The sequence below is a fragment of the Magnolia sinica genome, chromosome 5, assembly GCF_029962835.1.
Source record: "Magnolia sinica isolate HGM2019 chromosome 5, MsV1, whole genome shotgun sequence".
NCBI lineage: Eukaryota > Viridiplantae > Streptophyta > Magnoliopsida > Magnoliales > Magnoliaceae > Magnolia > Magnolia sinica.
This window is the reverse complement of record NC_080577.1, coordinates 83,276,923-83,292,949: the sequence shown is the minus strand read 5'-3', so window position 1 is coordinate 83,292,949 and position 16,027 is coordinate 83,276,923. Positions and strand designations below refer to the sequence as shown.

General features: G+C 39.7%; 1 protein-coding gene across 2 annotated transcripts; it reads left to right on the top strand.

The window, feature by feature from the left end:
* The first annotated feature begins 79 nt into the window (after positions 1 to 79).
* LOC131246215 (protein NOI4-like) lies at positions 80 to 14,922 on the top strand. Of its 2 annotated transcripts, none has more exons than XM_058246121.1 (3): positions 80 to 269; positions 14,000 to 14,197; positions 14,680 to 14,922. In XM_058246121.1, the coding sequence occupies exons 1-3, from the start codon at positions 261 to 263 to the stop codon at positions 14,701 to 14,703; spliced, it is 231 nt and encodes a 76-aa protein (XP_058102104.1). In that variant the 5' UTR covers positions 80 to 260; the 3' UTR covers positions 14,704 to 14,922. The 2 variants fall into 2 exon arrangements, with proteins under 2 accessions (XP_058102104.1, XP_058102103.1); XM_058246120.1 differs by having other exon boundaries at positions 13,997 to 14,197.
* Positions 14,923 to 16,027: the final 1,105 nt, after the last annotated feature.

Below are 16,027 nucleotides of genomic sequence, written 5' to 3'. Positions count from 1 at the left end.
TAGCTGGTCGGTAAGGGGTCACCTTCCAAACCGCTGGCGTCACAAGCATAGGACTTATTATAGAAGGGAACCGATGTTTGAACTTCGAAAACGAAACGGTTAGGAGAGTACGTGTCACCCTCAGCCAGCACTCGTCGATTAAATACTCTTTTTCCATTTTATTCGGATTCCTTCCTCCGGACTCGTTCTCTTCCTATTGATTCCATCTTTTCTCTCTCCTTCTCTCTCCGGAAATCCGACCCTGCAACGATTTCTCATCCATGTCGTCGGTAAGAATCTCTCTCAATTTTCTTCTCTTTGGTTAGATTTAGATTCTAGAAATTGGAAAATGTAGGTTTTTGTATCTCTTCATGAAATTTGATTGTATCAGCTTAGGCAAGAGATGGGATTATTTCGTTTTGGGATCCATTATGGTGATTGTTTGAAAGGGCTTGGCTCATATGATAGTTCATCAGGTGACTCAATCTCTTCGCTTGCGGCACTCGTGTACGCTTTCCAGGCCATTGAAACTATGTGATGCATGGTGGATGGGGCATGTGTCTGATGTGACAATCGTAACCATCCAATTGATGGCATGTGTCCAGATTCCAATGGAAAAATCAGATGCTTAATATATCATGTTTTGTTGTAGTTTTTGGGTTATGGTATATCATAATTGGGTTGGCGATTTCAATGGTCTGGATTGCTGCACAACTATAAAATGTTTATGGTTGAAGAGTCACCATCAAATTTTAAATAGCGGTGAATCGTAACAGGAGTCTGGCCCTAGTTCGAAATGTTGGTGGCTATCTACCATCCATATTGCATGCATGTAAAGCAATCCAAACCATCTGAATCATGGGCCCCATTTTGGGTGGGCGTAGCCTGAAAATCACATTGTTTGGCATGTCTTAACATTCTATATTCGCCTTGTTGAATTTTGCCCGTTGACCATGCCATCAGCAGCCATCTGTTTGATACACCAGTTGGATGGTTGGGAGTGTTTGAGCAGTGTGTCTGTGTTCTTCCATTCACATTAGGCCTACAGTCTTCATAGAAGCATATGCATGCCACATGTACAGTGAACTATCGGCTTAGTCTAGCCCATCCAGTTTGAAAAGTTGGAGCTGCTAAAAAGGAGGGTGATAATTATCAGTTCTAGGAAGAATGGAAGATCAAGAAACCTATTCTCCCTTTGGACCCAATGGATAACAAAGAGTATCTTTCTTAAAATGGTATAGCAAATATATGTGGATTTTTACAAGTGGAATTCTATGACATTGTTTGTTTTGGTTTGTCTAGGGATTGTTTAGGTTTTACCACCAATTAAATGGTCTTGATTGTATGATTAGTTTGATTCTTGGTCCATGTCCCATCCACAATGGGAGCCATGATATGGATAACATATTAATTAAACAAAGCATTACAATGGTCCCTGAGATGGTGAGGCTCTACTATTGTTGGTTCCAAGAGGTTGGGTAAAAGAGGAAGGTTGATGTCTAGTCTGTTGTTGATAGATGTCTTAAATTTGTAAAATCAACAGTCTATCGATGACAGGTTCGATGCCATTGAGCAGGCTTCAATGCCATCGAAGTTGGCTTGATGCCATCGAGTATTTCCTGGATTTCCTCTGTTGGTTGTTGGACATATTGGTGCCATTTTTCGATAACATCGAAGAGTGTTCGATGACATTGAAGATGCGTTCGATGTGGTCGAGTAATCGAAGATTTTTGGATAGTCAATGTTTTGTCTCTGGACAGTTTTGGCTTTATTATTATTTTTTTTTAATGCCATCAAAGTGGCTTTGATGTCATCGAAGTTTAAGTGTGTAGAATTTTGGGAATCCGCCGAATCTACGAAATTTGTTTTCGATTTCATTTGAGATTCTTTCCAAGGCTATATATATGGGTGTAAACGGGATTGAGATGTATTCTAAGAGATTCTAAATCGTCATAGGGTTTCAAAGGGTGTTGTAAGGGTGAGATTTGAGGTTATTCGAATCGGGTGATCTTTTCCTCTTTGTAATTTCTGCTTTTATAGTGATATCTATTGCTTTGTGCCGTAGTTTTTTTCCGGAAGGTTTTTTCTACGTTAAATCTTTGTGATCTTCTCCCTTTTGCTTGGTGCTTTTGGATTGCTATTTAGATTCATCTCTGCATGCTTCCGCGGTTCCCCCAACAAGTGATATCAGAGGTAATGTTGGGGCGCAGGCTTGAATCTGAAGGATCAGTATTAATGAGAAACACTAAGTATGATATTGAGAAGTACTCAGGCAAAAATAATTTTGAGTTATTGAATGTTAAGATGATTAGACTATTAACTAAGCAAGGCGAAGATGGGGCTCTTGAGGAGCGACGACTGTCTATGAGTGACGATGATCGGAAGACTCTTGATAAGAAGGCCAAATCTTTTATCCAATTGAGTCTAACGGATGAGGTTCTCTACAATGTTATGAGGGAGAAAATCGTAGCGGATATGTGGGCAAAGTTAGAGGACGATTATGCTAAAAAGTCCCTTTAAAATCGCCTACACTAAAAGTTGCAGTTGTTCAACTTCAGGATGACAGAAGGCGAGGATGTGGAAGCCCACATCAATAATTTTAATAAGTTGATTTGCAAGTTGCTAGACATGGAGGAAGTGGTCAAAGATAAAGATCAGGCATGTATCTTGTTGAATTCTCTTATGACATCGTATGAGTCATTCAGGGACTCATTGTGCACTGGTAATGAGTTCCTGAGTGCCGATACTGTTATCTTATCCCTTTAGGGAAAGGCTATGAGAAAGATAAATGGTAGCATAGGGACCTCTTCTGATGCACTGCTCATAAGAGGTAGGAATACTGAGCGAGATACATGAACTTCAAGATCTAGATCCAAATCTAAGGGCAAGGGCAAGGGCAAAGGCAAGTTGAAGTGATGGAACTGTGGGATGATTGGACATATGAAGAAGGATTGCACAAATCCTAAGTTGAAGAAAGAAAACTCAGAGGCTTCTTCGAGGGAGGTTAATATTGTCATATCTGATGAAGAGACAAGCACATGTGATGTTTTATTTGTGTCTATAATCGGACACTTGCACGATAGAGATGAGTGGATCCTTGACACAGGAGCTTCATATCACATGACTCTTCATCGGAGTTGGTTTGCCAGTTACAAAGAGTGTGATGATGGATAGGTCTTTATGTTTATGGGCAACGACAATGCCTATAATGTTGTAGTTATTGGTATGGTACGTATCAAGATGCTTGATGGGATGGAGTGTACCTTGACTAATGTCAGGCACATTCCTGATATGAAGAAGAGTTTGATTTCTCTCGATGCATTCGAGGCTATAGGGTGCAAGTTCACCGGTCTTAATGGTGTCCTTAAAGTTTCAAAAAGGGCGCTCGTAGTTATGAGAGCGCAGAGGCATAAAAACATTTACAGGTTGATCGGGAGCACCTTAGTAGGTGGAGCGGTAGCGACCGTTGCGGGTTTCACATCTGCACGTATGTGGCATGCTCGTCTGGGCCACATGAGTGAGCAGGGCATGAAGGTACTTCTTGATCGATGTTTGATTTCAGCTTTTAAGAATTATAAGATATATGCGAGCATTGTATATATGGTAAACAATCTAAATTATCTTTTAAATCTGGAAAACATGTATATAAGGGAGTACTTCATTATGTGCACTCTGACGTATGGGGGCCATCGCCAGAGATTTCTGTTGGAGGGTCGTCATGGTTTGTCTCATTTATTAATGAGTACTCCCGAAAAGTTTGGGTCTACTTCATGAAACATAAATCCGAAGTTTTCACCATATTCAAACAATGGAAGGTAATGGTAGAAAAACAGTCTGGGCAAAAAATAAAGATTTTAAGGACTAATAATGGTGGAGAATTTACTTCCACTGAGTTTAATGAACATTACAAAGATGAAGGGATCATTAAGCACAACACAATGCGCCACACGCTCGAACAAAATGGTGTGGCTAAATGGATGAATCAAACTCTCTTGGAGAGGGCCCGATGCATGTTAAGTAATGTTGTGTTGGGCAAGGACCCATGGACTGAGGTCGTTAACACGACTTGCTATTTGGTGAATCAGTTCCCTTTAACGACAATTGATTGTAAGATCCCAAAGGAAGTATGGAGTGGCCATAAAATGGACTACTCATATTTGCGCATATTTGGTTGTGATGCTTACTCTCATGTACCGTCAGTTGAGAGATATAATCTAGACCATAGTGCCAAAAGGTACATCTTTGTTGATTATGGTGTTGGTGTGAAATGTTACAGGTTATACGACAAGGCCACACGCAAGGTCATCACTAGCCGTGACATTATATTCAATGAAAGCTCCCTATTCCGCAAGAATGATTAAGAGGAGCAAGAGGAATAAAAAATGTTGATCGTAGACGTCCAGATTGACACAGATAATACTTAGGTAGAGACATATACGCAGACAGAGGTACAGGAGTCAGTGGAGCAGCCACCTGTAAGAAGAAACCCATCACGTGATCGCTCTCGGCAAAATACAGGGACGACTCTAATACGACATGTGCCTTCATTACAGATGATGGGGACTCATCTACTATTCAGGAGGCTCTTGATGAGCCTGATGTATAAATGTGGAAGACGACTATGGACTATGAGATGGACTCTTTGTACAAGAATCAAATATGGGAGCTAGTGAAGCTTCCAGTGGGTCGAAAAGTGATCAGATGCAAATAGTTGTTCAAAAGGAAACAAGATAGATACAAAGTGAGGTGGGTAGCGAAGAGTTATGCTCAGAGAGAAGAAATCGACTTCACAGAGATATTCGTGTCGATGGTTAAGCAGGTGTCTATCAAATTTGTGTTGGCGCTGGTTGCCCAATATGATCTCGAGATAGAACAGATGGATGTCAAGACTGCATTTCTGCATGGGGAGTTAGAAGAACAGATTTATATGAAGCAACCAGAGGGCTACAAAGTTAAAGGAGCAGAGAACAAAGTTTGCAGGTTAATGAGGTCGTTGTACTGCCTGAAATAGTCGCTTAGGCAGTGATATAAAACCTTTGATTCTTTCATGTTGAATCAGAAATTTACCAAGAGTGAATACGATCACTGTGTCTATTATAAGACACTGAGTAATGAAAAATTCATCATCCTAGTATTGTATGTTGATCGTCAGTCATAACGTGTCTGAAATCGATATATTGAAGACTCGGTTATCAGGGACATTCGAGATGAAAGATTTGAGGGCTGCAAAGAGGGTTCTCGGCATAGATATTCATAGAAACAGGAAGAGGAGCAGACTTTGGTTATCATAGGCAGAATACCTTGAAAAGGTGTTGATCAAGTATGGGATGGACCAGGCAAAGCCAGTGAGGGTTCCTCACACGGCGCACTTCAAGCTTTCCTCATAATAATGTCCTAAATCGAATGAAGAAAAGCAGGTTATGTCTTATGTGCCCTATTCGAATGTCGTTGGCAGTTTAATGTATGTCATGGTCTGTACGAGATCGGATATTTCACAGGCAGTCGGTGTTGTGAGCAGATACATGTTAAACCCCGGCAAGCAACATTGGGAAGCAGTGAAATGCCTACTTCGATACATCGAGGTACAAAAAATTATGTCTTAACTTTTGAGAAAACATGAGTAAAGTTGGTAGGGTATGTTGATTTACACTACACTGGCAGTGTGGATTCCAGAAAGTCGACTTTAGGTTACTCGTTTGTGCTAGCGAGTGGAGCAATCAGTTGGATGTCGAAGCTTCAGTCTGTGGTGGTTCTTTCCATGACCGAAGCAAAGTATATGACAGTGATGGAAGCATTTAAGGAAGGTGTTTGGTTGAGAGGCATGATAAATCAGTTTGGGCTTCAGCAGGAAGCTGTGCCAGTTAATAATGACAGTGAGAGCGCTATCAATTTGGCTAAAAAATCTGTTTATCACTCTCATACTAACACATTGATGTTCATCACTATTTTATCCAACAAGTGCTTGAAGAAGGAGGTGTGACTTTGAAGAAGATTCACACCAATGTGAATCCGACGGACATGCTCAACAAGGTGTTTCCTGTAGAAAAGTTTAAGTTCTGTGCAACTTCTTTAGGCTTGACGATGACGTAAAAGGAAGACGGAGTGTGCACGGGAAGCGTTGATGGAGTTATGATGCGAGTTAGAGATAAGAGAAGATGATATAAAGCTACACGTTTGAAGATTAAAGACATGGTGGAGATTGTTGTTGATAGATGTCTTAAATCTATAAAATCAACAGTCCGTCGATGATAGGTTTGATGCCATCAAGCAGGCTTCGATGCCATCGAGTATTTTTCGGATTTCCTCTGTTGGTTGCTGGACATATTGGTGCCATTTTTCGATGACATAGAGGAGTGTTCAATGACATCGAAGATACGTTCGATGCCATCGAAGATGGGTTGAGTAATCGAAGATTTTCGAATAGTCCATGTTTTGTCTCTGGACAGTTTTGGCATTTTTTTGATGCCATCAAAGTGGCTTCGATGTCATTGAAGTTTAAGTGTCGATGACATCGAACGTTTTGGGCAGAATTTTGAGGATCCATTGGATCTGAGAAATTTGTTTATAATTTCGTTTGGGATTCTTTCCAAGGCTATATATATGGGTGTAAACGGGATTGTGAGGTACTCTAAGAGTTTCTAAATCGTCATAAGGTTTCAAAGGGTGTTGCAAGGGTGAGATTTGAGGTTGTTCAAATCGGGTAATCTCTTTCTCTTTGTAATTTCTTCTTTCATAGTGATATATGTCGCTTTGTTCCGTGGTTTTTTGCCGAAAGGGTTTTTTCCATGTTAAGTCTCTGTGTTCTTCTCCCTTTTGCTTGGTGCTTTTGGATTGCTAACCTAGATTCATCTTTGTGTGCTTCCGCGGTTCCCCCAACATAGTCAACATCTAATCATAAAACTTTTGCCAATCTACCATTTAGAAGTCAACTCCAAATTGCTTGGAGAAAGGCTAAGGTGACGATGATCTATACATTGGATGGTAGGCTTTAGTATGATCAATGAATACATCATAAATGTCAATCTAGATCTCTTGGAATACGAGCCTCTCTGTTGATGAGGCCACCAATTTTACTATCATAATCGTACAATTTTGCTCATTGAATTTGCATGACCATGTAAAAATAATAATAATAATAATAATAATAATAATAATAATAATAAATCCATTTGATGACCAGTTAGAAGTGAGGAGTACCAAGTTAATTTGATATTGGTCCATGCTCCATCTTCAATAGGCTTCATGATTAAGCTGCTTTGGTTTCATGTATATGCATGCAACATGTAAAATGGATTTGTACGTTGATGTTGTATTTCCTCCACTATCTGGAAAGCAATCTGTTTAGAATTGCTGCTCCATATTCTTCTTTGCTTGTCCTTTCAGTTTACTTTCATAAACATTAAGTTTTTGTGAAAGATAAGGCTTAGATGATGATGATGATGATCTTTCATGGAAGGGGTTAGCATTAGTCTAGAGTTTTGAATTAAGGAAGTTAGGAAATTAGTTGGGTTCACCAGAATCAGGATAAAATTAGTTAATCCTGAAATAAGAAACCTAGGTAATTTGTTAGAAAAGGTTTGTTGTTGAAGTCATTCAATCTCTCTAAAATAGGAAACCTAGTTAATGTCTAGTGTAATTCTATCAAGACACTAAGGGGTCATCTATTTAGGTAAATTCAGAGGAAGAGGAAAAAGGCTGCGTTTTAAATGTTGTGGAACCCCTCAAGGCAGCCATTCAATGAATTTGTTTTCCTTCCTTTATTGGGGTTTTTAACATCTAGTAGGAAACCATTAAACAACATTGTGCTGAGAAAACCATAGCAACTCCTACGAAGTTCAAGTAAATTGGGCAAGTGGTACTGTAGATTAAGGAAAATGCTAAACAATAATTCTTCTTTTAGGAGTAATGCCCACAAACAATCACAAAGGATGCATGACAGCCAGTCCTTGACTGTGGTAGTGGATTGTAAACACGATGTTATAAGTCACAAACTAGAAGTGAAATTTTGGTTAACCAAGTGAGTGGGGTAACACACTTGGCCCATCCATGTACCTTGATGCCCATCTATTACCTCAAAAAAACTAATGGATTGAAACGCGATCCTTTTCAACCTAATTATTAAGTTGGAGTGTCGTCAATTTGATGGCGAGAATACCATGAGCTGAATTTACTGTAGAATAGTTGTTCCATCATGTCACTTACCCTGTAGGGTTAGTACTTAGTATTGTGTCTTTTCAACTAGAACATATGTAGTAAAGTAGTACTAGTGACTGATATTTATTTGTTTTAGTCATAGCTAGTTGGAAGCTTTTGTTGGGGTACTAACTAAATTGCACCATATATCCATGTTGCACGAATATTAAATCCATTTTGAAATATTAATGGCACAGTTGGCTGATGGGAAGGATCCGCCCAAATGTAGGCACCTTCAATCTAAGCATGAGAACACAAACAAAGTAGAAGAGAATAATTCCATAAATTTGATTCAATTCAAAGGTGCCTTCATACTACACATCCTAAACCCTTATAAAGGCTTTGAAATGTGCATATAAGTAAGATTCATGTGTCATTGACAACCAATTTCTTATTACAAAAATTGAAAAGTAGTAAAAAAGATGCATGTGTGATAAGAATGCAACTAAGAAGTTTGACTAATTGATTATTGCATAGCTAGCCAATTGATTTTGCTAGCTAGTTACTTAAATAGGAAGCTTGGGCCTCCTTATTAGTGGGCCAACTATGGGGCTTGGGCTTAATGGGCCCCCATGGATCGTGGCTTTTGTTCATCCTACATCAATCTTCCTTGGCTTGAAAGAACTTGACTCCAGTAAGTTAATGGTCTGATATTGCTCATAGAGGTCAGGATTCAAGTGCTGGAAGTCTGTAATTGTGATCCATGTAGCATCGGAGAGAGTTCATTGACACAGGGATGAACGTGATGAGGTCAATCATTGTCTTCCTTAAGGATAACTACTTCGAATCCACTAAGCTTCTCTGGACTCCTCACAGAGACTTCTCGAATCCACGAGGAAAAAAAGCAAGAAAATAGAAATAATATTATAGAAAATTCGTAAATTGATTGATAATTGAAATAAACGAGTCTTCAACCCTTTAAATAGGGATACCAAGCCTTAGAAGAAGTTTTGGAATTAAACTACAACTAAAACTCCCTAAAATTCGTAACTTACTATAAATAGTAAATTTACTATTTATAGTAAGTGTCCTATGTGACTTGACCACATTATTCTCCTAATTATTCTAAGCACTTTTCATGTTGGACACAACTCCTTAAGCCCAACGGATGAAGAGTTACAATCAAACCAAAACTTACTAAAAATAGTAAAAACGGAAATAAATAGGGAATTCGACCGTCGATCTGATGGAATCTCGCAAATTCAGCGTGGATAACCCGGCATACCCAGGTTGGTTGGCTAAAGTAGCTTGTCCTACCCCAAAATCATGTATGGTACGTCGAGTAACTCATTCCGGTTTGCGAGATATGCCCGTTTTATGGTTACGACGGTTTTGATGACTTCTGCCTCTGATCAGGCCTTCTCTGGTCCATCTTGGACACGAAAGTATCCACGGCCCGCTCTACATCAGTCGTCCTTGCCAAAGGACAAGAAACTTCTAATAACCACCTTGGCGCGTGTTGATGATCTGGTTGTTGAGAATATCAATGATCGTGTCTATAGGGTGCCAAAATGGTTAGAAGTGTGATGGCTTGTTCTTCGATACCATTGTCAATATGGTGCCCATGATAGATGGGAAGATCTTTCACATTGAAAGTAAGGTTGATAGGTAAATATAGCTGGTTAGTACACACCCTGCTGTTAGTAAACCCTCTACTGTTAGCCACCCCCACTAGGGAATCGATACCATGAAAAATCAAGTTGCATGGGGAGATTGAGGCCATCAATGTGGATGAGGAGACGTGTCCTATTCCCTAAAGATTTTAAGAAGTGAGTCATCTTGAAGAAAGAATTGAGTGAATGAATGATATATTAAGAAATGAAGAGGTAACCTGGCATCATGAATTTGTATGCCCTTTGATTTGAAGAGGGTAATGAAAATTACTAACTTCTTCTACAGGGTGATTAATACTGAAAGACGAGAAGGAATCATCTCTAAGATCACAGATGATGATGTTCTTTTTTGATGCAGCCAGCATTGAGAAACAAATCATCAATTTCTTCAAAAGCATGTATTTCAAGGAGCAACTTGTTAGGCCACGTTTGGATGGCCTTTATTTTTCCTGTTATCCTGTCTTCTGGAGTTGTGTCTAGAAAGACCTTTTGCCTATAGTGCAAATGTTACAAGGCTTTGAGTTGAATTAATAGAATTTTTCAAACATGTTGGGTGGTACTCCTCAAAGACGATTTTATGCTTATTTCTTTGAGTTTCACAAGAGGAGCTGCATACACATGCTGCTCTTAGTATCCGATACATAATGATTGGTGATGGCGATCAAAGGCTTTTGACCCTTCAGCCGGTGGTAAGTGGGTAGTCTTTACAAGATTTTGGTGAAAGCTATTTCATTCTAGAGTTTGAAGGGAAAACACCACTCTCTCCAATTTATAGTTTGTTAATGACACTTCTTTTCTGATGAGGCTTCAAGGCCTCACAAATGGCATCATAAAAGTTATCCTTCAAGGTTTTGAAGATTTTTCCAGGCTTCAAATTAGCTTTAGGAGGAGTTTCTTCGCCTGTGTTGCCATGGATGTGGCAGTTCAGCAGTGGTTGTGGCTTTAGGAAGAGCTTTAGTGACACACTTGGGGTGGACGTCATGAGGTCAAACTATGTGGGCCCAATTAGTCTATGCCTTACATCCACCCCATCAATCAGATGCACCCTTCCATGGTAGGCTATGGGCCTAAAATCAGGCCAATCCATTACTTAGGTGGGCCACACCACGGAAAACAGTTGAGAGTGGATGCCCGCCCATTGAAACCTTCCCAATTGTATACAGGCCCCAGTGAGATGTGGTTAGACATCCAGCCCTTCCATTGTGTTGTACCACTTGGATGAGGGGTCACACCAAATTTCATACCTCTCCAAAACTCTAGTAGGCCCACTGCAATTATCGACAATGGGGTACTATTCTTAGCTTAATCATCTGAGGACTTCTACATGGGATCTAGTGGTAGAAAGGTTTGAGAAGAAATTAGCAATGTGCAAGAGCATATGTTTCTCTCATAGGCAGCAGACCTTATCAAGTCAATGCCGGTCAACCTTCCCACTTATTATCTTTCCTCTTATCAAAATTCTGGCCAAGGTCGCAAAAAAGTTGGATTAATTACAGTGGAATTTTTTGTGAGGGGTTGGTCATAGGTTTCATCTTGTTAGATGACAGGACATCCAAAAATAAGAGGGTGTTGGGATTGGGAGAAGCGTGGAAAGAAATTAGGCCTTTTCATTAGAGGAGGGGACAGCCCATGGGGGAATGGAGCCTTTTTTCAGCCTATATTGGGTGGAGAGATGCTGTTGTTCTGTTGCTTTATTCTTCTTCTCTCATGTTTGTTTGCTTGGTTTTGTGATCCTGCTATGATGTTATAAAGAAAGAAAGAAAGGAAAAAAATAAAAATAAATAAAATCTCTTTCATGAATTCTGAGTTGGACTCATCGTGACTCATTTGGACTTGGTCCAAGTTGGTGCGACATGTACCAGTACCAGATGTGTCAGTCAGACTGAGTCACCTGTTTTTAGCATATCAGGTCTCTGACTCAAATCAGTTCCAACTGAAACTGGTAACTCAGAAGATACCTAGTCATATTGAACCAATTTTCAGACCATGGTTATATGTGACTTGCTAGTAAGTTACGTAAGATGCTATTTACACTCCAACTATAAGGCTATCTTAGGCAGGTTGAAGCACATTTGACGAGGTTAGTGTTTAGTCATAGTTGGTTTTACACATTTTTCTTACTGTTTCTTATTTAAACTTAAACTAGTAAGGATGGCATCTATATTTATAAGCGTCTTGGCCATGAGAAGAATGCACATGAGTTTCTGTCTAGCCATTGAATAAAAGTATGCTTGCCCAACACCCATCTCTTCTATGTCTGCCAATTGCTACTCCATTTGCTTGTATGTATTTCTATAGGTCACTTAAACACGAGGCATTTTTATTGTGTAAATTCATAGTGAGGAGCCATCATAATAGTAGGTAGACAAGTAGGTGTTGGGATGAGAGGAAGAACAACTGTAATGATCAGTCACCCAGATATAAATTGGAAGATGAACACGAATGATTGTGATAGGTACAAAAATCCGTGTAGGAATAACACTATGAAGTATAAGAATATTCACCTCTTAACAGCATCTCAACAATGAAGGATTGGCTGGGTTAACGAGAGGAAGAACGGCTGTAATGGTCAAAGCTACCTAGATATAAATTGGAAGATGGATAAGTATGATTGTGGTAGGTACCGAAATCCGCGTAGGAATAACTCTAAAAAGTGTATGAGTATCCACCTCTCGACAGCATCTCAACAATGAAGAATTGGCTGAGTTAAAGATCTGTAATTTGGGTGGAAATTTGGAACTTTATTTTATTTTATTTGTTTAAGACAACAGATTGGGTGGACAGTTTATGGACTGGTTTGGAGTGTAGGAAACAGTTTTCAATTCAGAAACAGCAAAACCAATTTGATTGATCATTTTTATCAGCAGGTTTGCAGCCGGAACTGAACAGGTTCACCAGCTGATGCTAATAGAATTTTGTCAGAATAGGTTATAGATCAGTATTATGCAGCAGAAATAGCAACTACGAACATGATTGAATTGAATGAGAGAGTCACAACAAAATCAGGATTAGCTGATTGATTCCACGACAAAGTGGCAGAAGAAAATAGAATTTCAAGTTACTTGACTGCTACTAACTGATCGAAGCAGGACGGGATGTAGGGGCCACCCGGAAGTTTTAGTAACAGATGCTGCGGAAGAAATAAGCTCAGGTTAATGGATTGATTGATCCTATCGAACTGTTATTGCAACAGAAAACCAGGTTGCATGAACAAATGTTGATGAAGAAAACAAAATCCAAACAGGTCAGTTGATGCAGGTAATTAAAATAATGTAGAAGATTGGAAAAGAATATATTGACATTGCAGAAGCAGATTATCATGTAGCAATTGACTGACAAAAGTAGAAACAAGTTTCCCAAGAGATTAGAATCATAGTTAGCAAAATTTCATTTTATACTCTGTATTGAAGGAAATCTAACATTTAGAACTTCGTATGGTATATTTATTTTAGAATCCGGTCAGATCCTCTACACGTGGCACACCTGACAATGTCCACATGTGTGCAGATTATCATATACCAATCGATTGACAAAATTAGAAGCAAGTTTCCCAAGGGATTGGAATCATAGTTAGCAAATTTTCATTTTAAACTCTGTATTGAAGAAAATCTAACATTTAGAACTTCATATGGTATATTTATTTTGGTATCTGGTCAGAGCCTCTACACATGGCACACCTGACAATGTCCACATGTGTGCATGATTAGCACTCACTAGGTGGTGGTGTGGATGTGCCCCAGCCCAAAAATAAAGATGTCCCACCTGATGTTGCTACATGTGTATGTTGAATATAAACTGTTGGCCATCTTTTTATTCAACGTCCATTTTTCTTATACATTTGTGGCCCACCTGATGAGTATTCCAGCTTTTTATTTTGGAGCTGGGGGCTTGTTCACGGTCACTTTCCCGATGAATGGATGAGATCTTGCAAGCACTTTCCACATTGGCACATGTGCTGCAAATAACCTCTTTAATCTTTCCTTGCATAAATTTCCCAGTTTTGTAATATCCATCTGTTTGGCATTGCATATAACCCATTGTTTCAGTAGATTGTGCTACCTTCTTGCAGTAGATCTTTTTAATGCAAGGATTGGTGCATGTTACATCCATTGTAATACTGCCTGGCTTCCATTACTTGCATTATCTCCGCCATACAGTCAAGTTCCTTTTACAAAAGCCCAACTAATGCTTATATACTTAAACTCATTTAGCAGCAGGATAGGGGCAGACCATTGCCGAAATTCGGTGAGTGGGATGTGAACAATCCTGCATCGGCCGAGGGATTCACGGTAATATTCAACAAGGCTAGAGATGAGAAGAAGACCAGTGGAAATACTAACGCAGTAGTGTCACCACGAAAAACCAATGGTGGATATAAACAAGATAACGATTACGACTTTCCTTCAAAAAGTGTACGTCCCCCCTTCTTCCTCTTCTTCTTTTTCTTCTTTTTTTTTGAGGAATGCAAATGCATTGTTTACTGAAGCACATGATCCCATATATGTATGGCATGTGGTTCAGTAATTAAGACCGTTGATCCAATGGGCGCCACTGAATGTGTAAACAAATTTCTCCCCAGATTGGTTGATTCAAACCCTCTGATCTTTCACCTACTTCCCAGTGATTGTGGAAAATTTTTAGCCTTTTATAACCAACTATTTGTAGGCCATTGATCAAAAGCGTTAGAATCTTTGAGATCTTTGAGGCATCCTCCAACTTCCGTGGGATACATTACGCAATGCTATGCAATCTGGATCGCTGAACCATGGGCCCCAAATCTACAGATTCCACGGTGCACCTGACAAACTATACAGTGGTCGAGGCTCATGGTTGCACAGCATTGAGGCTCATGGCATTGCTATCAATCTCTTTATTTATCTTTTGTATGATGCAGAGAAAGTGGTTCTGCTGTGGTTGAGCGCAACTGCCTTTGGAGCCCCGAGATCGTGACATTCTACTAAGAGGTCACTTCGGGTTTTTATTGCCAGGCTACATTTCTGGAGTGGAGAATTCTGGTTGTTACTATTCTTTTGTAACCCAAACTTTTTCTATATGTAATCTAAAGAGAAAAAGGTAATGGATTAAAATAAAATAAAGATTAAAATAAAATAAAATAAACATAGCATACTTTTTGCTATTTGCTTGTTTGGCTGAAACCTTTATGTTTCTGTTGCTCTCTGTATGTGTGTGTGTGTGTGTGTGTGTGTGTGTTTTCATTGTGAGTGATTATACTGTTTACACGAGTGATCATGTGTATAGACTTGGGGTGCGTTTGGTTGATCCAAATATCATGAAATGTCATTTTTATTTTAGATTGATTAAACATGAAAGGAAAGTGGTCCTGTAAGGTCAACCTTATTGTAAGTTATGTTTAAGTCAAGCTCGGTGGACCTCACCTTGATGTGGGTCGGACATCCACCCTGTCCATCACATGTGCCCCTCACCCCATATTGAGCCTAGAGCTCAAATCCAATCTGATCCATGACTTAGGTGAGCCACATGGCAGGAAACAGTTGAAAGAGGGTGGCCACCCATTAAAACCCTCCTGATTGTTTGTGGGGCCCACCTAGATGTGGTTGAAACATCTGAACCATCCATTTTGTGTGTCCCTCCTGGATGAGGAGTCCCACCAAATTTCAGATTATTCCAAAACTCAGTTGGCCCCATGGCCCCCACCATATTATTTTAGATGTTTTAGTTAATCAGCTTTGCACTGTTCCAAATGGTGTGGCCCACTTAAGTTCTGAATATGGCTGATTTCTGGGATGGAACATCACCTGGAGGGGACTCACCAGATGCACAGTTTGGATGTCCCACACAAATCATGGTGGGCCCCACATCTAAGCTATGGTATGGTCGATCTTAAAGGAACATTTGCCATCACGAAATTTCATGATGTTTGGGGCAATTAATTGTGCCCTTAGACTGGAGGAAGCTGTATCATAGTTCACCTTTGTATAATCTAAATTGTTCATGTGCAGTCCATCTGGACCGTCCACCCAAATTAACCATAGCCTGTCAATGTTCTTAACATGGCAGTTTGGAATACTAGAGATCAGTCGGTTAGTATTATCAGGCCACTAGCATTCCATCCAAGAGGTGGCTAGTTGGTTGGATGGTGGCTGATTGAGGTGGCATGTGCCCTGATTGGACAGTGAGGGATGGTTTAGATACCGTTGTTACAGGCAGGCATGTGTCAGTTTGCAATTTGTTTTAAAGTATATTTTTAGGCTGGATTAATC

Excerpts from the sequence above, each read along its gene's own strand:
- LOC131246215 (XM_058246120.1), top strand. Across the intron at positions 14,198-14,679 it reads ACGACTTTCCTTCAAAAAGT|AGAAAGTGGTTCTGCTGTGG; the intron begins GTACGTCCCCCC and ends TGTATGATGCAG.